At 44.6% G+C, this 22,877-nt stretch overlaps 1 protein-coding gene across 2 annotated transcripts in view; it reads right to left on the bottom strand.

The window, feature by feature from the left end:
• Window positions 1-1,607: 1,607 nt before the first annotated feature.
• The window catches only part of SCAP (SREBF chaperone), a 252,892-nt gene continuing 231,622 nt past the window's right edge, over window positions 1,608-22,877 (bottom strand). The window contains exons 22-25 of one of the 2 annotated variants that reach the window (XR_003941472.1): window positions 20,550-20,756; window positions 15,271-16,427; window positions 12,704-12,707; window positions 1,608-1,620 (exon numbers count right to left, since the gene is read on the bottom strand). Coding sequence is in view for 1 of the 2 variants with exons in the window: in XM_030196685.1 (XP_030052545.1) it covers window positions 16,182-16,427; window positions 20,550-20,756 (453 nt within the window). In the remaining variant the exon portion in view is untranslated. Of the gene's footprint in view, window positions 1,621-12,703; window positions 12,708-13,842; window positions 16,428-20,549; window positions 20,757-22,877 lie in introns of those variants that run through there. The other variant, XM_030196685.1, reaches the window with a different exon arrangement.

Below are 22,877 nucleotides of genomic sequence, written 5' to 3'. Positions count from 1 at the left end.
CAAACAGTACTAACATCGAGGCAAATCCCTTGTCTCAGTTTCTGTGAATATCATCTACAAGGACCGTTTCTGTACCATAACCAGGTTTGAATCCCAGATTGACATGGATCTAGCCAGTTTCTTTTTTCTAACCAGTCATTTGTTCTTTTTAGTCTGTTAGACTGGACCAGGCATAGTGAAACAACTCTTGTTAGCAGTTCTGATTTAAAACCCTGTAAGATTTGAAAACTAAGCAGGCAGTTAAACCTGATTCTTTGTGATATGGGAATCCAGTGTAGTTGAGTAAGCTAAGATGATACATTAGAATATTTATTCAATTTGAATATTAGTCTGGCAGCTGTGTTCTGAATGATCTGCATTTTTTTTTATATTAACACTTAATACCAAAAAAATAGGACATTACAATAATCCAGGTGTGGTAGGATTAGTAGTTGAACTAACAGTGCAAAGGATTTTTGGTCGAAGAAGGATCTGACTAGATGTAGTTGTCTCATTTTGAATAAAGATTTCTTCCATAGCTAGTTAATGTGGGAGGAGAACATTTTGGTTTCTGACTCAACTGCAAAGGTTTGCCCATTAAACAAAGATATTGAGAATGGGGCCATAACTCCGTGATTCCCGAACCACAGGACCTTGATTTTCTGCTCATTCAGTTTCAGTTTGTTGTTCAGGGCTCAAGTACTAACAGCATTCATACCGGCTGTTACTGACCGAATTTGATCTTTATTTGAAGAGGTCACTGGTAGGAGAAGCAGGATGTCATCAGCATATGATAGTAGAAGCTCATTGAGTCTTAGATGTATTGAGCCGAGGGATGACATAAAGAAATTCAGTTTTCTGTAACAGAAAGGGAAACAGTAACTGTGTCTGTTTGCCCAGTCCTGTTTGGGTTTTTCCTCTCTATCATTATGTTCTGTCTGGCTATAAATTCATACCTAGAGAGCCTGAAAGACTTGCAAAAGGAAAAGGTCACGTGGCCCTCGGGGAGGAATGCTGACTTCAGCCTAACCCCTATTAAGCCTTTTCTTGGCTGAGAGGTGTGTGGTGAAGGTTCCCAGTGCTCCCACCAGCTGCATTCCAGGTGCTATGGAGGACTTGCAACCCATCTGCATATCCTCACAGCCTTTTCCAGGGTGGCTCCCAGGTCCAACCCAATCCTCCCAGGGCCTTCGCTCCAGGTGCTGCGTTCTGAAGCATTTTCTCTATACACTTTGTATTTTCTCCCAGTTACTTCTTATGGCTCCAGTACACTTTCTCTTTTTGATACGGTCCCTTCCCAATCTTTCTTCATCTGAAACCACTGTATACTGCAGGAACACATTGCCCACCTTCTGCTTTCATCATCTCACCACCTCTTTTGTTTTCTCCCTTCTCAGCTCTCAACCTTCAACATTTCCTTCCTTTCATTCAACCATCTTCATTCTGCGTACATCTCGCCTTCGTCACTGTCATCATGCTTCTCCTACTCTTCTCTGTACTCTCTTGCTGCTCCTCCTGCTCTCCGCTGGGGATATCAATCCCAATCCTGGTCCTCCATATCAGCTCTCATCCTATTCATGCAGATCACATTGTGATGTCTCAAATTTAATTTCTGTTCTTCTCCTCCCCCCTTCTTCCCTGCTTTTCTCATATGCTCTGTCGTATGCCCACTCTGCAACAAACTTTCCTACATCCATGACCTTTTTATCTCTCATACTATCTAGTTGCTCTGAGTCTTGGCTTTGCCCTGAAGACTCTGCTTTAGCTGCGGCCTTGTGTCATGGAGGTTACCTTTTCTCCCATGCTCCTTGGCAACGGCGGTGGTGTTGGGCTACTACTTTCACCCTCCTGTAGATTTCAACCTCTTCTTGCACCTCAGTCTTACTGCTGTCTTCCTAAGTCCACTCCATCTGTCCAATCCTCTGCCTCTCCAAGTAGCAGTCATTTATCGACCCCCTGATAAGCCCCCTTCTTTCTTGCTCACTGACTGACGCCTGGCTTTCCTTCTTTCTTGAACCTTCATCTCCTTCCCTCATTCTTGGGGATTTTATCATTCATGCTAATGATTCCTCTATTTCTCACTGTAACATCCTCTTTCATTCTTCAACTATGCTCCACTACGCCCTCTCCACTGTTTTGATCTTTTCTTCAACTACTCACTCTCCAGTTTCTGGGCCTCATCTCTTCCCCTCTCTGACCATCATCTGATAACTTTCAAACTTAAACACCCTCACCCCAGTCCCATCCAATCTCAACCAATACATTTAGTCCTCAATAACGTGACTGCAATTCAATAAATATATCTTTGCAATTTCCTTTATTAAAGTACTACATAAATTAATACTATATATTAATAACTGATATTCAAGCATCCATCTTTGTACATTCATACATCCATTCTCACGCTCATATTCCAACTGTTTCTCTGCCTACTTGAGATCTGCTTGCTTCAAAGTTGCACCACGCGATGATGGCACAAATACCACTGAGGGTGAATCATAGCTGCTAGGTCTTGATGCAGATATACCATAGGCATTGGTTTCTTCATTGACTCTTGTGCAGTTGGGGGAACTGGAAAGTGAGCAAAGGAAAAATATGGATACATTTTTACCCCCTTTGGTCAAACCACCTGAAGTGATGCTACACACTATTTGGTTTGCCTTGGAATCTCTTTACAGGGTTTGCTCTAGGATCTCACCCACTCTGGTCACTTCTCAGCTGCAGAAGCTGGAGGAAAATAATGCCTCTTTAGGCTACAAAAATGGAAAATCTTGAAAACCAAGTTCAGCAGGTGAAAAAAAAATCTCATTGTTTCTTATGCAGGATAAGATTGTTTTCTAGGTAGCTAGTTTTCCTCAATTAATTACACTCCTAAAGACCTACAAGTTTTTAAAGGAAATTTTCAAATACTTTACCTCAGGTCTTCCTCCTTTACAGAGGATTTACAATTTGCCTATATAAGTGCACTAGCTTCTCTCAAGGAATATTCTTAGCTGAAGTTTCTTCTGATAGTTTAAATCTGAGCAATATCGTTGAGAGTTCTACAGATGAGATTGTAACCAGACCTACCTTGATAATTTATTTTGTTTTTCTCCAGGATAAAGATGGAATGTGTTATTTTTTTTTTTTTTAGATCTACTGATTGTAATTTCCTAGAAGGGGCAATCTCAATTTTTCCAGATGGCTCTAAATAGATACAATCTGGAAAGAAGAAATGCCTGGTCTACTGCTTACAGGTTGTGTCTTTGGGTGCAAAATTTCAATGCAAATAGCCTGTAAGTGTATAATCTCCTTAGATAAAGCACACTAACAAATTAGTTGTGTCATACAGCTCATTGGTATACAATGAGCTGCACATTAATCATTAAAATGCGCTAAATCCAATTAACATATACTTAAAGCATTCTATTATTATGTTACATTATAGTTCATTCTTCTTCATGAATCTAATAATTGTAATTCTGTTAACTATGTAAGCCGCGTTGTACCTGCCTCTGTGGGAAAGTGCGGGGTACAAATGTAATAATAAATAAAAATTAGCTCACCTTAGCAAAAGGACCCTAATGTGTTCTATGAGCTGTCACAACTTCAAATCTGTTTAGAAGGTCAAAAGAGTTCCAATATCCTGTCTGACGCCACTGGGTCTATTAACTAGTTTTTGAGCTTGTTTAGTTCCTTACTTTTCCATTGAATATTCCTATAATAGCCATCTTGTGCTTTTGATCTCTTGAGTCTGTTCTTATGTGGACGATTATGTATCCCAACTATTTTGTCATTTCCTCTTTGGCAATGTAATATTCCTCTTCAACCCTCCAGACCGGTCAAGACGCTTGGGTTATGCTCGCCTACCAGCAGAGGGAGACTGAGAACACTAACTTCAAACTATGTACATATAACCTGTGCCTAGCCACCTGACGTCAGTATCTTCTCAGTCTCAGCAGAGGGTAGACAAGCAACCTGTGCAGCTTGTCCGGTCTGGTAGGATTCAGAGATTATTTAGAGCTTCTTTGGTCTGTTTTTCAGTTTTATCCTCTGTGCCTGGAAGACTTTAGTGTACTGGGGGTTGGTGGGTCCGGTGGGGCCTGCCATTGTCCCCTTTGGGGTGTCACACCCGGGTGGCCGGGTCCCTCCCCCTAACTGGTTCTCCCGTTTTGGGCAGCTTTGTGCCTCGGCTACAGTCCTGTGCTGCAGCCTTGAGTGCCATTTAGTTTTAGCAGCAGCAGGGCTCAATTTCAGGCTGCAATAAAGTTTGTTGAAAAAAAGAAAAAAAAAAAAAGAAAGAGATCTCTCACAGATCGAAGGCCCAAGCGGTGTGGAGAGCTGAGTGAGCTGCAATCTGGGGTTCCAGGGGTGTTCAGCTGCTTTGGGGCGCTGTTTTGCAGGCTTCTGGTGAGTGGGCTGTCAGCTGTTTGTTTAGGCGCGATGGCGGGAAAGCCGCTACGATGTAGATTTTGTGCGCGCCGGGGGGTTGAAGTGGTTGGCGGTTCTTGCCGTTTCTGCGGCGAACCGAAGTCTTCTTCCTCCGCTCCGCCGGTGTTAGCGGCGGAGGTTCCCGCGTCGGGCCCTCCAGAGCCGGCAGTGTCTCAGTCTGGTAGCGTGGCGGCGGTCCCGATTTTGGCGGGAACCGCCGCCATTTTGGAATCGGCACCGCAAGGCCCGGAGTTGGTCGGAGGACCTTTGGGCTGTCAGTTGTCCGGTTTTTCTGGGGGGGTTGAAGTGGTTGGCGGTTCTTGCCGTTTCTGCGGCGAACCGAAGTCTTCTTCCTCCGCTCCGCCGGTGTTAGCGGCGGAGGTTCCCGCGTCGGGCCCTCCAGAGCCGGCAGTGTCTCAGTCTGGTAGCGTGGCGGCGGTCCCGATTTTGGCGGGAACCGCCGCCATTTTGGAATCGGCACCGCAAGGCCCGGAGTTGGTCGGAGGACCTTTGGGCTGTCAGTTGTCCGGTTTTTCTGGGGGGGACGGTCCTGGTCGGATGGGTTTCCCGCCGGATTTTATTTGGTCTTTGTTCCAGGCCTGGCAGGCGGGGCCGACGCGAGCAGAGCCCCCTAGTCTTGGGACGGGGGGTGCCAGTGTTAAGAGACCACGTTTGGAGTGGTCGGAGGACATGGAAAGTTTTTCCCCTCCGGAGTCAGAGGGCGATTTTAATCCCCTGGAGGAGGATGAGGGGCCGTTGGCTGGTTATGAGAAGGAGCTTGCTGTGCCTGGGGAGGACCCTTCGGTGGTCCGCATTTTTCACCACGATGAGTTGGCAGAACTTATTGAGCAGGTGTCATCGACTCTCAAGTTTGAGGCGTCAGCTCCAGTGACAGCCGGGTCCGCAGGATCCTTTGGTGAAGGGGATTCGGCAGGTATCTCGCACTTTCCCTATGAACGCGGATCTGAGGGAAATGATTACCCAAGAGTGGCGTTCTCCAGAAGATCAGTGTAAGGTGGCTCGGGCCATGGCTAAGTTGTACCCACTTCCGCAGGAGGATAGAGATTCCCTCCGTCCTCCAACCGTAGATGCCGTGGTGACGGCTGTGACTAAGGCTACGGCCATTCCGGTGGATGGGGGGGCCGCGTTGCGGGACCCGCAGGACAGGAAATTGGAGACGTTTCTCAAGCGGAGTTTTGATTTGTCTGCGTTGGCGCTGCAGGCGTCGGTTTGTGGAGGCCTGGTGGCCCGGGCTTGTTTCCGCTGGGTGGAGCGGCTGCTGGATAGCCCGCCGGCTGATAGGGCCTCAATGGTTCAAGATTTGGCAAGGTTGGAGATGGGGTCGTCCTTCATGGCTGATGCACTGTATGATTTGTTACGGGCTTCGGCTAAGAACATGACCCTGGCGGTGGCTGCTCGTCGGGCCCTGTGGTTGCGGGGCTGGATGGCTGATGCTGCTTCTAAGGCAAAGCTGTGTTCGCTGCCGTTTAAAGGTTCTTTGCTTTTTGGGGAAGAGTTGGATAAGTTGGTGAGGGGTCTTGGTGATACTAAGGTTCCTCGTCTTCCGGAGCTTCGTCCTAAGGCTGCTAGGGGGTCCGCGGTGCGCGGACGGTTTCAGGAAGCTCGACGATATCGGCCTGGCAGGTCCTCCGGGGGGACTAGGGGTCGTTTTTTCCAAAGAACTCAGTCCTTTCGAGGTGGCCGCCGTGGAGGGCGAGGTTCCTCGTCGGGAACGCCCGGAGCGTCCCGTCCTTCGCAATGATGGTGTGGGGGCCCAACCTCTGGTTCGCGTGGGGGCTCGTTTGCGCTTGTTTTACCAGAGGTGGGTCCAGATCACCTCAGATCAGTGGGTACTGCAGATTGTGCGAGACGGCTACGCGTTAGAGTTCGACGGTCCTCTGCCCGATTTCTTTCTCGTGTCCCCTTGTCATTCCAGGCGCAAGGCGAGAGCAGTGCGAGAGACCTTGGCGCGTCTGGTCGAGTTAGGAGCAGTAGTTCCGGTTCCTCCAGGAGAGCGAGGTACGGGTTGTTATTCCATCTACTTCGTAGTTCCCAAAAAGGAGGATGCTTTTCGGCCCATTTTGGACCTCAAAAAGGTCAATGCGGCTCTGAAGGTTCCTTCCTTTCGAATGGAGACGCTGCGCTCGGTCATTGTAGCGGTTCAGGAAGGAGAGTTTCTGACGTCTTTAGATCTGACGGAGGCTTACTTGCACATCCCCATCCTAGAGGCACACCAGCGTTTTCTTCGCTTTGTGGTGTTGGGGAGACATTTTCAATTTTGTGCTCTGCCGTTCGGCCTGGCGACAGCGCCTCGCACCTTTTCCAAGGTCATGGTAGTGGTGGCGGCAGTGCTGCGTTTGCAGGGCATTTTGGTCCATCCGTACCTAGACGACTGGTTGATTCGAGCCAAATCAAAAGCAGAGAGCGAGGAGGTCACCGGTCGGGTGGTGTCCTTTCTGCAGTCGCTCGGTTGGGTTGTCAATCTGGCGAAGAGTCACCTCGTTCCGTCGCAGTCCCTAGAATATTTGGGAGTCCGATTCGACACGAAGAGAGGCCGTGTGTTTTTGACAGCGCCTCGCATCTCCAAGCTACAGTCTCAGATCCGGCAGCTCCGAGCTCAGAGGGCGCCGTCGGCGCGGGAGTATCTTCGGGTGCTGGGTCTGATGGCGGCATCAATAGAGGTGGTACCTTGGGCCAGGGCCCACATGAGACCGTTACAGGTAGCGTTGTTGTCTCGCTGGTCTCCTCAGTTTCAGAGTTTGGAGGAGAGGCTCTCCCTGCCGGAGGTGGCTCGGGGCAGTCTTCGCTGGTGGCTCCTCTCTCCGAATCTAGCGAAGGGCATACCGTTGGACACGCCAGACTGGGTGGTGCTGACCACGGATGCGAGTCTGTCAGGATGGGGGGCGCATTGTCTGGGTCAGGTGGCCCAAGGGCGTTGGAGGAGGCGAGTTGGTCCATCAATCGCCTGGAGACGCGAGCTATTCGGTTGGCTCTTCGGGCCTTTCAGAGTCTTCTGGACGGCAAGGCAGTCAGGGTTCTTTCAGACAATGCCACGGCCGTCGCTTATGTAAATCGACAGGGGGGAACAAAGAGTCCCGGGTTAGCGGTAGAGGCGACGGAGTTGCTGTCATGGGCAGAAGTTCATCTGCAGAGTCTGTCAGCGGGACACGTGGCAGGGGTGGACAACGTGAGTGCAGATTATCTGAGCAGGCATACGTTGGATCCCGGAGAGTGGGCTCTCCATCCCTCCGTGTTCGAGCAGATAGTGTTGCAGTGGGGTCGGCCAGTGTTGGCTCTTATGGCGTCGGCCGACAATGCGCAGGTCCCTCGGTTCTTCAGTCGTCGAAGGGATGCTCGAGCCGAGGGCATCGACGCGTTGGTGCTTCCGTGGCCACCTCAGCAGCTGCTCTACGTGTTCCCGCCGTGGCCGCTGGTGGGCCGCGTGGTACAGCGGATCGGTCGTCACTTGGGGTTAGTGGTTCTGATAGCGCCCAATTGGCCCCGGCGTCCGTGGTACGGAGATCTGATGCGGTTACTGGTGCAGGATCCGATTCCTTTGGGGCCTCGGGTGCGACTGGTTCAGGGGCCGATAGAGATGGCAGATCCCTCTCCGTTCTTGCTTACGGCTTGGCTCTTGAGAGGCACCGGTTGAGAAAGAAAGGGTTTTCACCCAGAGTGGTTGATACGATGTTGCGGTCTCGCAAGAGGTCTACTTCTTTGGCGTATGTGAGAGTGTGGCGCACCTTCGAGAACTGGTGTCAAGAGCGGGCTTATGTCCCTTTGCGTACTTCGGTGGCGGAAGTTTTGGATTTTCTGCAGGATGGCTTGGAGAGGGGACTGTCGCTCTCTTCCCTGAAAGTGCAGGTTGCTGCCTTGTCTTGTTTTAGAGGTAAGATTCGGGGAGTTTCCTTGGCGGCTTCTCCTGATGTGGGGCGGTTCCTGAAGGCAGTGAAGTTGATTCGGCCGCCTCGTCGTCCGTTGGTTCCGCCTTGGGATTTAAATTTGGTTCTGGAGGCGTTGGTGGCACCTCCGTTTGAACCCGTGGCATCCATTACATGTAAGGATCTTACTTTGAAGGCGGTTTTTCTGGTGGCCATTTCTTCGGCACGTAGGATTTCAGAGCTTCAGGCTCTGTCTTGCAGGGAGCCTTTTCTGTCATTTGCTAAGGAGAAAGTGACTTTACGGACGGTTCCTTCCTTTGTGCCTAAGGTGGTGTCGGCTTTTCATGTCAACCAGGTGATTTCCTTGCCTGTGTTGGGGGATCGCGCTGGGGACCTTACGCAACGTCGGCTGGCTAAGTTGGATGTACGGCGCGTTTTACGGTCGTATTTGCGCAGAACGCAGGATTTTCGAGCATCGGATAGGTTGTTTGTGTTGTTTGGAGGTCCCAAAAAAGGGGCAGCAGCTTCCAAGGCTACTCTGGCTAGGTGGTTGAAGGAGACCATTGCGTCGGCGTACTTGTTGAAACGCCGTGCCGTGCCCTCGGTGCTTAAGGCTCATTCTACTCGGGGGGTAGCTGCTTCTTGGGCGGAAAGTAGTTTTATTCCTCCGCAGGATATTTGTAAGGCAGCGGCGTGGTCTTCCATCCATTCCTTTGTGAAGCATTACAGACTTGATGTTCAGGCAAAAGAGGATGCTCGGTTTGGAGCGGCTGTGTTGTCTTCTGCTTTTCGAGGGTCCCACCCTTAAGTTTCTACTGCTTTGGTACTTCCCAAGCGTCTTGACCGGTCTGGAGGGTTGAAGAGGAAGGTGAAATTAGGCCTTACCTGCTAATTTTCTTTCCTCTAGACCCTCCAGACCGGTCAAGAGCCCGCCCTGTGTATTATCAGAAGTGATTTTGAGCCGTGTTCTGCTATGACTATTCTTTCAAGTTTAGTGTGGTCGGAGAGAATTTCTTTGACTCTAAAACAGTACAGAGCGGGACGTTTGGACGTTCTGTCTGTGGAAGCACACTGTTGGTGTTTGACTATTGGTTTTCCAGGTACAGGGGTTTTGTTTCTCGTTTTCAGGTTTTTGGTTTTCTGCTTTGCTAAGCGGATACTGACGTCAGGTGGCTAGGCACAGGTTATATGTACATAGTTTGAAGTTAGTGTTCTCAGTCTCCCTCTGCTGGTAGGCGAGCATAACCCAAGCGTCTTGACCGGTCTGGAGGGTCTAGAGGAAAGAAAATTAGCAGGTAAGGCCTAATTTCACCATACCTGTTAGCCTCAAAGAAATTGGTTTACTGTTCATGCTCAAAGTATTCTTTGATTGTACGCATTAAGTATAAAAATTTAAGAAATACGTAGTACAGGTACCATTTCTAATAGTAGTTTCTGTCACTAAAACACAAAATAAAATGCTGCACTAATTTATCTCTAACTAAACAAAATAAACCAGGACCTTAGCCACCGATTATTGAAGTCTCAGCTAACACCAATGCACTAGTCCACTCATCCAATATTTGTAATACAATGCACACCCATGAGTAGCAAGGGAACCCTCAGATGATTTTGCCACTTCTCATGCAGTCAAGCATACTGCTCTGAAATGGTATAGCGTTTCTTTCATCGGGTATCCCTGCAGTGAATACGGAAGACTTTTTTCTTTTTTTCTATGTTATTGCTTCCCGACACCGCTGTGCTACAATTTTTCAATCTTTTTAAACCAAATGTGCAAAGTAAGAAACTAAATACTTTAAACTTTCAATCTTTTAAAACTAATGTGCAAGGTGAAAAGCTGAGTACTTATCCAGTCTCGTGGGAATTCTTCCACTTTATTCCACACTGCCTTCCCCTGAAACCGCACTATTTTATCTCAGCAGAGGATTCATGTAATAAGTGTCCCTCTAAGAATGAGAGTGTGTTATTTAACTTTGTATTGGTTTTTACCACTAAACTGAGGACTCCAGTGCTACCAAATTTCAACCCTCCCCTCCTTCATGAGCAGAGATGAAAACAAAAAAACAGTACAACATGTCTAATCAGAGCAGGACACCACACTTCAGGCCACATCACAAACGACCCAGAATCCTGTGGTATCAAAGCATTGTTTATTTGTGACAAGTACAAGTATCGTCCTGTGTTAAAATATTAAAAAATAAGTACACAACTTTTTCTACATTATAGTGTTACACTGTACAGTGAAATATAACAGGGATGGTGAAAAGAGAATTTACAGTCTTTTTTTTTTTTAACCCAGATCAAGCGCACAGTTATTCTCCATTCAAAGGATATCCCACCTCAATGCAATCTTCAAGTACAAAAAGGTATCCCCTCATTTTTGAAATATTAAAAAAATAATAAATACTAACATTTGAGGTACACAATCTACACAAGTCTTGCTTTTTTGCTTGTAGAGAAAGGAAAAATAAATATTCACAGAATGGATACAGTCATCTCAGCAATAAGGCACTAAAGGGCATGCATTATTGTCCCATAATCACACAGCAAGGGCAGGGGAAGGGTTATAGGGGTCTTTGGCCTCCCTGAAGTGCCTTATTTTATAATATAGATACAAATTCCATGATGGAAAATGCCTATTTAATTATGTGGGCATGATTTTGCATCAGCGGACCAAGGCACTCAAGCTGCTACCTTAGTTTAAAATCTTTGAAATGTATGTACATACAACAGTGATGCCCAATTCAGTCTCAAACGTTTGCACCTCGACAGTGTGGATTTCAGAATAGTCATAATACATTAGACTTCGCCAATATTTAGGAAGTTCCTTCTTATGCCCAGTGTATATGAGTGTCTTTGTTGTGGATATTCTGAAAACCAGACTTGTAGGAATATGCTGAGAACCACCCAAACACATAGAATCTGAAAGTACAGAGTGTCTGCATGATTTTCACTTAATACATCAGACAAAACTGTGATGCTGGTCCTTGTAACAGAACATTCTTTCACTGGTCATGGTGTATGAGAAGCAAAGATAGAAGCCACATTCTTGTAGCTCAGCATAGTGTAAGGTGGGGCTTTAAAAGTAGTTCCAAATTCACTCTGGTCCTATAGATTTCACAGTTTTGTTTTTTGGGGGGTTTCTTTTTTTCCAGAATATCCACAATGATTATCTAGGAGATTATGGGCTCTGTTTACTAAGGCGCATTAGCGTTTTTAACGCGCCTACAATTAGCGCCCGTGCTGTGTAGGCACTTATAAGGATATTGTAGGCACATACACTGTTAACGCATGTTAAAAATGCTAACGCAGCTTAGTAAACAGGGCCCTATATTTGCACATTGAACCTAAGAGGCAGGTTAATTTGTATACTTTGGTAACAAAGAAAATCAAGACTTGTCTGGGAGCACAACAAACTGATCTATATCTCATTTTTAGTTGTGGAGGAATTAACACATTAGTACTATTTAACACACATTTATCAAGTTGTTTTCACAATGATTTGCTCAAATAAAACAAAAGCCTTAATCTTCCACACACTTCTTCCATTTGCAAAACGCTGATGCTTGTAAGAAACCAAACTCTTGATATCTGTAAAAGTTGCATTTTCACCTTTAAACATGACCCCAAACTGTGGCTAATTTACTGCTGGAAAACCAGTCTACAGCTCCCTCTAGAACAGATCCTGGCTCTCCTCTCCATCATCTACTGCGATAATACTGTAGCAATGGACATCAGTTTCTATTCTCTGCACCTTTCACTGTGGCAGATAAGGTTTGCTATGGTTTTTACTTAGGCATTTTCATCATAACTCCCAATCCGTTTTTAAACCAAACGATTCCAATATCAACTGTGTTACTAATGGAAGCTGCTTTTAAATACCTAAGGAAAACAAGGTAAAGGGAAAGCAATGCCATAATTACCAATTTGGAAAATTGTGCATAGAATTCTTCTGCAGGTTTGAGAATTGAATTTAGTTGCTTACGGAGCCCTTCTGCTTCAAAATACTGGCTATTTACCATAGAAACAAACTCGATGGGCAAAAGGAGAGAATACTACATTAAAGGACAGCTATGGTACAGGTCTTATTTTTGTGCCTGACAAAAAGGTGCTTGATAGCCTGGACCCGTCTTAGTTTGGAAGTTCATGAAAACCTTTTTTGATCTACAGGAAGGCCTTTTTTTTTTTCCCTCCGGCCGGTATGCAGCAGTACAGAGTACTGGCACCTTTTTTGCTGCTTTCCAAAAATGTCCTATCCACCCCATTACATTTCACACTCAAAATCTCCAAGCTTGTTTTTTTCCCTTACTGGTGGCATCAGCTAGCCTCAAACCTGTGACCCTCAGATTCAGAGGCAGCCACCTTCCAAGGTAGAGCTATTCTGGGTCCTACAGCTGCATACACCATACCAGCTAGAAAAAAGCCTTGGTTACCCTGCTCCCTACGGTTGACTCTGCAAGAGTTCCAGCATCTTTTTAATGTTTCCAAGAAAAAAAGCACCAGCTATAGGTCTTGCATGTACATGGCAGTAGTGCAGGATCCAAATAGTCAATTTATGGCATCAGAATCGAGCTAGTTATAACAATAACATCAATTGTGCTCAAGTACAACTACAATGTCACGTTCTACGTCATGCTCTCTGTAACTTAGGACATGAAAATTTTGGAGTGTCGACATCCACAATTCTCATTTATAAAAGATTTTTATTGGCTTTTTAATTATACAAATCGCATTCAACTTGTGATGAGGGAGAAAAATTGTTAGTTGTGATGCTCTATGTGGCACTTGTATCACTTGTCACCTCCTGGTTACACAGCCCAAATTACAAACAGGTGATTGAACAAGGATACTATCGGAAGGCCTAACTCAGCCTCATTCTATTTCCTTTACTGCCTCTCCCCCCTCAAAAGAAACAGTCAAAATATGTTCATTTGTGTCTAACAGTTTGAATAGGCATGTCAAACTTGAACAGATGTAGAAAACAACGTCCCAATCACCAGGAAATAAAAAAATCCAATACAATATTTTTCCTGGTAAAGTTCAAAACAGTGTAATATCTATAGCAAAATAAATTATAACCACTACTGAAAATTAAAAAATATATATTTTTAACCGAGACATAATTACACCAACACTGTATATGTACACCTGATAAGTGCTGCTCTGTTCTTTCCATATAGAAAACAAAATGGAGGCAGTGATCATGGAAGCTATTTCAGACAATAAACAAAGGGTATTCAAGATAAAGACCAAGTCACCCACAACAGCTTCCCTAGGATTTCAGTTCGTTCAAAGACTGTACATCTTGATGTGTTGAACAGTACCACCATTTACTCATGAGTTATACTGATCGTCACAATATTTCTCATAAACATTAGCATAACAGATTGTTACTCAGTGTACAACAGCCAGATAAGAGTGAAATGGAATGAAGGTGCAGCCCAAGTCCCCTTAGGAAGAATACTAACCCAAAATGCTGCAATGGGGCTACTAAGGCCAGTGTTCAGCTGTGGAAAATACAGCCTTGCTTTGCTGTTTTGGAACTAGAATGATTTTGTTTCTTATAGTAAAGATCAGCACTTTTAAAACAATTGGCAAAGTATGTTGGTACTTAGATCTGAGAATGTTACATCAACTCGCTTTCACTGTTCAACACTCTTGCTGAACAGCACTGCTCCCATCGCCCTTAAATTACATGATATTATGAACATGGATGGGAACTTAATAACCACAATATTTGGTCAAACGCTGGCTGCAAATCCATCAAATTCAATCTTTATAGCTGAAGGTGAGAGCAACTGTAAGTCATAGTAAGAGTGAAATATTTCTAGTGCATGCCAATAAAATGATTAAACTGGAGACTTAGTTTTATAACTATTATATTAAAAAAAAGTTTTCTATTTTTATTCTATACTTTTTTGTTTCTTGACATAACATCTCTTGAGTTTCTGTTTCAGGGTACATTAATACCTTTGTATATGTACCAGCAGCATTTCACATCCTTCTGCTCACCCTTCCCTGTACCTGACCCCTAATATACAAGCGTTGACTGGCTGCAGTTTCTTTAGATTGTGTGCTTTCTGTTTCTGGAGAACATTGTACCTTGCTAATGATTTTTCCTGTAAGAGCATTACCATACTCGGCTACCAAGGAAGAAGATATGATTTGCACCTTCCTAATTTACAATTCCAAGTCTTTCCAATCTGACATACTCCAGAACCTGCAGTCATTTTATTTTAGACAACCTTTTTTGTGGAAGGATATTAGCTTTGGGAGATAAGGTAACAGAGGTTGTCATTTTGCTTCTTATGATGTCAACACAACACTGTACAAGCCCCTCCCCAAGACAGTATCACTTTCATTCAAATCACAATTAATCTAAAATGTTAATCACACCTCAGATCTCAACTAAACAAGTGAAATACTTCTATAACATGGGCTAAACCTAAAGTGAGAAATGTACATCATTCGTGACATCACGAGTTAAAAAAATGAACCATTATAAACCCTAAAAATGAGAAAAAATAATACTAATCTGACTATGTGGTTATATCACCATTTCCTTTTGCAATAAACATGATGCCTGTGATCTGATAAAAATCTCCCTCTGAATAACAAACATGTGAGCACTTTCTTCTCATTTTATGCACCATTTCAAATATAAAGCTGCAAAGGGGGAAATAATTCATTACTGACTCATCCAAACTGTGTCTACTATTCAATGAACTATAGAAAATAATAAAGAGCTCCAAGATCTGATATAAATTCCAATAATACATTTCATATTATATGTATTTTAACATAATATACCAGGGCTAGAAAATTTAGAAAGCTTGGGTGCCAACATTTTTCTTTTTAAGAGCCAGTGTAAAATGTTGTCAAACTTCTCTCGTTTTTTTTGTCTCTTAAGACTTGTAGTATTTACAATTATCTGGTTTTGTCTACAATTCAAAATGGTTTCATTTTGTTTTCTGTGCCTTCAGCTACTCCAGGACACAACTGCTCTTCCCCACCCAGGCAGCATCAACTCACCCTATTTGCAGTGCTGCTGGAAACCAACAGCTCTCTAACTAACCTGCTTGCTTCCAGCTGAGACCCAATGCAGCAGCAAAGTTTTAGGTGCCTGGAAATTTTCCATTCCACATTACCCAGTATTCCACAAGAACCTGCACTTGTCTGCATTAAGTAAAATTATTTTGTTTTTATTTAAAAACATAACAAGACTTCCAGTTGTGTTAGAACGCACCAGCTTCTGTAAACCCCACCATGACACTTTAGTACAGTATTCAAGTTAAGGCATCACTGCTAGGCCTCCAAACATGTGATCCTCACACCACTGATGAACTGGGTTATCATTCCCAGAAATAACCATTCTCTGCTAATGTCAGCTGTCATTCCTGACCAAGTCAGAAAAACACTCTGCCGATGTCCTGGGAAACTCCTATCTAATCCTATGGGAGCACTGTTTGTTATGGGATTCCAGCCATTCAATATACTCCATCCTCCTCTCCTTCTTTACTCCAGCAAGACAAGAGTAAAACAAAACCTCTTGCCTTCTACTTGGCCAGCCTTTTTTTCCAACAACACTGGAGAAAACAGTGCAACTTGGGAGAGAGCAAGGTTTACCATATCTGTGTGTATGCAAGAGAAAAGGAGGGGGGAGGCTGCAAGAGATAAATGAACGTCAGATGCTCAAACTGGTTCAGTGCTTCCAGAGATGCCAATACCATACTCTTCCCTTTTGTGCACAACAGACAATTCATTAACTCTTCACTCAGGGCCACCATCTTTTACCTTAATTCTTAAGGCAGATAGTGAGCAATAACAAAAAAACAAGCTTCTGAAGTCTTTCCAAACTTGAAGCTCCAGTCCCTACCCCTCCCTCCAAACCCTTTGTTGGTTTGCTTATTTTCAGTCCAGCTTCTCCAAGACAGAGGGGACGTAGACCAGGCTCAGCTCACTGCCAAAGTCACAAACAATGGCAGCATTCTCCAGGACCAAGATCTGTCGGGCTGGCTGCGACTCCTCACTCTTTCCTAGGTAGACAGTCTGCAAGAGGTCACCATAGCCAATATCCCAGAAAGAAACACAACCTTGGCCCCCTGTCACCAGCAGGTTGTCAGATATTACTCCAAAGCTTGCTCCACACCCCAGCTCCTGCACAGAAGGGATAGAGAGGAGGTTACATAAAGAAAAAGCAAATTTCCCACTGGCACAAGGCAGACAAATTAACTAACCATGCTACAGAATACCAAGAAACTGAGGCCAGCCTGTCTTGTTTTAGTAATTGGGCTGGCCAGGACAGGGGATCCTGATGCAGTATTCACAGCCCCATGCAATGGCAATCATTGCAATAACAGTGGCCAAGAACACATTCATTTTTGCTGCAATCTAAAAACTGAAATCTACCAAATCCACATTAAGCAAAACAAAGAAACCGATATCAGTAGTTTCCGATGCCATCTTGAAGTTTCAGTTGACCCTACTTTTATGATGTCACTTTTTCAAAACTGGTTGACAAAATCTAGTATTATGCAGAAATCCCTCCCGTTCAAACACAGATATTATTATTAGTTACATTTGTACCCCACATTTTCCCACCTTTTGTAGGCTCAGTGTGGCTTACATATAACCGTAAATGGCGTACGTATGTATGTAAACAGGGATTATCAAATCAAATAATAATCAAATCGAGGCTTCAATCAGGGCTTCTGGTCTTTTGATTTTACTACTACTACTGCAAAATCCAGCCCTTCGTGTGGAATCAAGGGAGACAGAAGCCCTGAGTGGCAGCTGTAGCAGTTGCCCTGAATCTGTCTCTACCCAGTGTAATCCCAGTTCCTCCTAAATATGTCACTGGTGCTGTGCCTCAAGCCATATTCTGGCCTTAAGTGACATGCTAGGAACAGAGGAGACAAAAATGGCCTCCCTCTTCCTGCAATGCTGTTGGGATGGGATGTTAAAGGGTAGAAGAAAACGCAAAGGGATAGGGGGACAAAATGAGAGTAAGTAAGCACATGAGGAGCAACAGAGCAGTGAATAGGTAATGGGATGAGAGCAGGAGAACAAGAGAGCACATGGGAGTCAAAAGAGTGAGAGGTGCAGAGGGATGGTAAAGGAATGGGGGCAAGAGGGAGAGTGAGTAGAAGGGAGGGTGAAGAGTGACAGATGGAGTGAGCAAGAGGAAAAGGGAGGGCAAGAATGTGAGTAAAGGAATGACAGGGGAGTATGTGGAGACAGAAAATGAGGGGGATTAAATGGATATTGAGCATGAATGATAGAGGGGACAGAAGGATGGATGTGAGTGGATGTGTTATTCTCTTCTGCTTCAATACTGGCTCCCCCCTCCTATATCCTAGATCCCTCTTTCTCCTCTCACCCTAACCTCTAAGCTTCGCAGTGGACAATACATAAAAATTTTCAGTTTATGAACATAAAAGATTGTTCTGAACTGTGTATGGATCGCTTCTGTCAGGTTTTTTTGGGCTGCATTTTGGGAAGGGAGTTATTCTGTTCTAGAAATATTAGTAAAGAAACAGAGAAAGAGAGAATTACCAAATTAACACTTCACTTTTTTTAAATTAGTATACCCCTTCCTGCTCAAATGGTCATTAGTTCTGCAACTGGAACAGAAGCTATTAAGCTGACCAATCTAGAAACTGCATATGTCATGTCTTCACCATCCGCTAGAGGCAGAGAAAATATTCAAGACCTGACACTGCATGTTGCCGTTATATGTTACTGACCTTTAAATGCATCCATTCTGCAGCCCCTCATTACCTTTCCTCTCTCATCTCTCCCTACATTCCTCCCCGTAATCTCCGCTCGCTGGACAAATCTCTCTTGTCGTCCCCCCTTCTCCTCCACTGCTAATTCCAGGCTTCGTTCCTTTTCCCTTGCGGCACCTTATGCCTGGAATGGACTTCCTGAGCCTGTTCGTCTAGCTCCATCTCTACCTGTTTTCAAATCTATGCTGAAAACCCACCTTTTCACCACTGCTTTTGGTTCCTAACCACTACTCAATTCCCCTATCCTTGTTCCTTCTCACCCAGTACTTTCCTCACCCTTAATTGTCTTGTCTGTCTGTATTTTTAGATCGTAAGCTCTATCGAGCAGGGACTGTCTCTCTGTGTCAGGTGTTCAGCTCTGCGTGCGTCTGGTAGCGCTATACAAATGTTAATAATAATATGACTTTTTAAATTTTATTTTATTTTTAATTTCTCTGACGTCATCTGATGGGCATAACCAAAGTTTCTGGACTGGGTTTGGTGAGGACGATAACGTAGTAACATAGTAAATGACAGCAGATAAAGACCTGTATGGTCCATCCAGTCTGCCCAACAAGTTAAACTCATTTTACATGGTCTGTGATACTTTATATGTATACCCGATTTTGATTTGTCCTTGCCTTTTTCAGGGCACAGATCGTAGTTTTGCATACCTGTATGTGCTTTTGGCACAGAGACACAATTTACATTTTTACTTTAGAAAATGCATATATTGTAAGCGTTTACATTTACACCTTCTCCTGAGCAAGTGTAAATGTATGCAGAACCTGTGCTAATCCTATATAATAAAACTTACCCTCAACGTTCTGAGGACAGTGACGTCACTGTCATTTCCTTCCAGAACGGTTCGTAAGACCATGGTGATGAAGCCACCGAAATCGCCCAGGCTAGGGGTCCTGCCCTCGCGTCAAACGTCATGATGTTGAGGGCGGAGCAATAGCATTCAGTGCGTCCAAGAAGTAGGTGCGGAATGCGGAGCAATGCCGTCAGAACGACGAAGGGGTCCGTAGGTAGGTAAGTAGGGAGGGAGAAGGGGGGGGGTTGGGGAGGAAAACCTTGCTAGCGCCCGTTTCATTTGCTCCTGAAACGGGCCTGTTTTCCTAGTATGTTATAAAATAGGCTGCAAACAGGCCCCCTTTTGCCCTCTTAATCTAGGTCATTTCCTATAAAATGATCCTCAGAGTGTCTTTCAGCTCACTGCCAGAAACTGCAGTAGTACAATTAGGGAACAGTCTCAGAGGCCTCCTGCTGCCATGCTTTTCTTTCCTTTTTATTTCTTCTGTGAAGCCAAAAAAGCAGCCTCACGGGAAATGGGATAGAGGCATAATCTAGTAATTAGAGAAGCAGGCTGGGAACCAAGATTTTCTATTTTGAGTCTGCTGTCAATGTTGTGTTCATATGTAATTATTTCCTATATTAGCCATAAATTGCCTAGAGTAGTACACAGGTGGTATAGAAGTGTTTCAACAAACATAATTCCTGCTGATATTCTTTGGCCAAGTCATTTAATCCTCCACTGCCTCAGGAGTAACATTGGATTGTAAGCCCTCTAAGGACAGAGAAATAGTTAGCTTGCCTTGAACTACTACTGGAAAGGCACAAGCGACATCCAAATAAATAAGTGCTGCTACTCCAGTCCTTACAGACCTCAAACCAGCAAAAGAAAGAGGAAGGAAGAATCCTATATAATAAAACTCACCCTCAACGTTCTGAGGACACTGACGTCACTGTCAGGTCCTCCGGGCACTTCCTTCCGGTTTGAAGCCACCGAAAACACTGTGCTGGGGCCCCGCCCTCGCGTCAAACGTGATGACGTTGAGGGTGGAGCTATGTCAGCACATTGAAGATGGTGCCGAGGTCCGCAACAATGGCGGACGAACGCCGTCGCCGACGGGGTGAGTAGCGATGGGGGGGAGGTCCGGAAGGAAACCGTGCTAGCACCCGTTTCATTGCCGCAAGAAACGGGCATGTTTTACTAGTCACTGTAATAAGAGACCAACTGGCAATGGTCCAATAACTTCTAGTTTGAAGTTGGTTTCATTAAATTTCCTGAGTTATACTGCTGATAAGTGTAATAGAAGGGAGAAATGCCTTAGAACACAATGTAATAAATAGAAATATAAAAAATAAGAAAATTATATTTAGTCCGATAAAAAAAAGGTATCTTCTTTGTTTTATTTCTGTTCATCACCTTTAAAAGTGAACTAACATGGCTACCACACTATCACAACAGGAGAGAACTGGGTTTATTGCTCACTTCTTTTCACAAACTTTGATTTGACTTTCTGGTTCACATGATGTAAAATTAAACACAGTTGAAAAACGGTAGCCTACAACTAGAACTGCTAGGGCTGTAAATATATGGGAAGGAAGCTTGAGGGGTTTTCTCTCTGAAGGTCAGTCCAAGATCATCATTTTCTTTCTGCAGCTTCTGCCCCAGACCTTCTAGAGAGACAAAGTTTGACATTTAGACTCACTGTAAATCTCTTACCTGCTGAATGGAGTACAGCTTTATCTCAGTGCTTCGGTCCCAGATACTAATCATATCATCCAGCCCACTGCTGATCACACAGGAAGTAGTGCAGATAAGGGATGTCACATCACCCCGATGCCCATACACGTGACTCACTCTGCTTCCTGTCAGTACATCCCATAGACAAATGGCTCCATCCTGACCTCCACTTGCCAGTACCATGGTCTGTAATGGTAAGAATAGGCCAGATTTTAAAACTAATTTCAGACACACTGCAAAGCAAGATAAGCATAAAGGCACATCTCTCCCCGAGCAGAAGCACACAACAACTTGGGGGGGGGGGGGGGGGGGGGGGGAGGGAAGCAGTATGACCAGGTTGAAGTAAACCCACTCTCACTTTGATGGAATACTAATAATTGTTTTTTGGAAACTTTTATTTAAGTGAATTTTACAAACAACCTCATGAGTGACAACAGTTAAAAAAAAACAAACAAACAAAAAACCAACCATGAACATTCCCAAAGCCAGACACCCCAAAAGGCCCTCCCCACACCTATTAAACCAGTTACCGTTAGGTCTCTCCCAGGCCTTCAAATATTTATCCTAGACTTGGTGGTAAACTTCCCTTTTCCTCCTGAAAAGGTGAACTAGTTTTCCAAATCAGTGCAATCTCAGCTACTTGTTTTTTCTGATAAGACAGGATGTGAGGGAGGGGGGAGTAGGGAAGCTTTCCAAAATGTAGTAATAGTGTATTATACTGCATATATAATGTGTCCTGACCCCCCCCCCCCCCTACACCACCAACTCCAGAGTCAACCTATACCCTAACAAACAAGAGTACCACATGTGGAAAAAAATATCCTTGTGTCCCCCCCTCCCCCCCCACTACCTCTGTAGCACTGATCTGACACTGAAGCTGGGATTCTATAAGGTGATGTAATAATCTATACATTAATTTGAGACTGCAGCTCCACATGGAGATTGAGTGAGCATTCGTTAGAACCAACCAAAGACTCTTGAAGGGTCACATTCTACTGATCCACTTACCCTACACGAGTCCATGAGACACTGATGCATCCAAGAGGATATTATATACGCAGCATTATCTGCCTGAGGTTAGGACCCAATGTGCATAAAAACAGCTCCATACCAGAAGGCTGCCTATAGCACCACCCCCTCGTGTTCAACCACTGCAGCACTTCCAGTATGTGTGCATATAAGTCTGAGTTCGTGCCTCTAACAAATTCATGGAATGCGAAGGTCTTGGGGCTGCTCAGGAGTGGAGGAGTGACCTAGTGGTTAGGGTGGTGGACTTCGGTCCTGAGGAACTGAGTTCGATTCCCAGCACAGGCAGCTCCTTGTGAGTCTGGGCAAGTCACTTAACCCTCCCATTGCCTGCCGCATTGAGCCTGCCATGAGTGGGAAAGCGAGGGGTACAAATGTAACAAAAAAAAAAACCATTCATGAACTGCCACTGAAAGAGCAGACCTTTGTTGTGCCCACTCTCCCATTTTGGGGAAAAATATGCAACATGACAAACATGGGGTTTTCCCTAACAGGGAGAAGGAGGGCAGCATCCCTGAATCTAATCTTTATTTCTCTTCTTTCTCTATTTGAATTGCATAACTTTTTTAATCCCTGTTTCTATTAGATTTTAACTTTGCAAACTGTTCAGATATATGTAATGGGTGGTATATCAAATTTTTAATAAACGGTAAACTGTAATCTGAAATCTTTGAACCTAGTGCTAGATTCCCACTGTATGAGCTAGGATAGGACTGCTTTACAAAACTCTGCGCACTCCCTGTGAATATTTAGGTGTCTTGAGCAGAAGTGAGAGGGAATCCCAATGCCTACAAATCTTCAAACTGGAGCCAGCTAATTGCCTCCAGAGCCAATGCACCGTGCCCCGCAACCAGGATGCCCAGCAGTACAATTCCAAACTTGATAATCTCATATCCTCCATATCACATTAAGTGTCATAGAAACAGAGAAAAATGTAGGCAGATAAAGACCATATGGCCTATCCAGTCTGCCCATCCATGCCATCTACTCTCTATCATTTCCTTAGAGATCATATATACTTGTCCCAAGCTCTCTTGAATTCAGATACTGTTTCCATCTCCACCACTTCCACTGGGAGGCCATTCCACAAATTCATCACCCTTTCTGTGAAGAAGTATTTCCACTGGTTACTTCTGAGTCTATCCCTGTCACCTTCATCCTATGCCCCCTCGTTCCAGAGCTTCCTTTTAATTGAAAGAGACTCGTCTCCTGTGCATTTATACCGCCAAAGGTATTTAAATATACTACTACTTATCATTTCTAAAGCGCTACTAGACGTAG

The sequence above is a fragment of the Microcaecilia unicolor genome, chromosome 1 (genome assembly GCF_901765095.1).
Source record: "Microcaecilia unicolor chromosome 1, aMicUni1.1, whole genome shotgun sequence".
NCBI lineage: Eukaryota > Metazoa > Chordata > Amphibia > Gymnophiona > Siphonopidae > Microcaecilia > Microcaecilia unicolor.
This window is presented reverse-complemented; position numbering and strand designations above follow the sequence as displayed.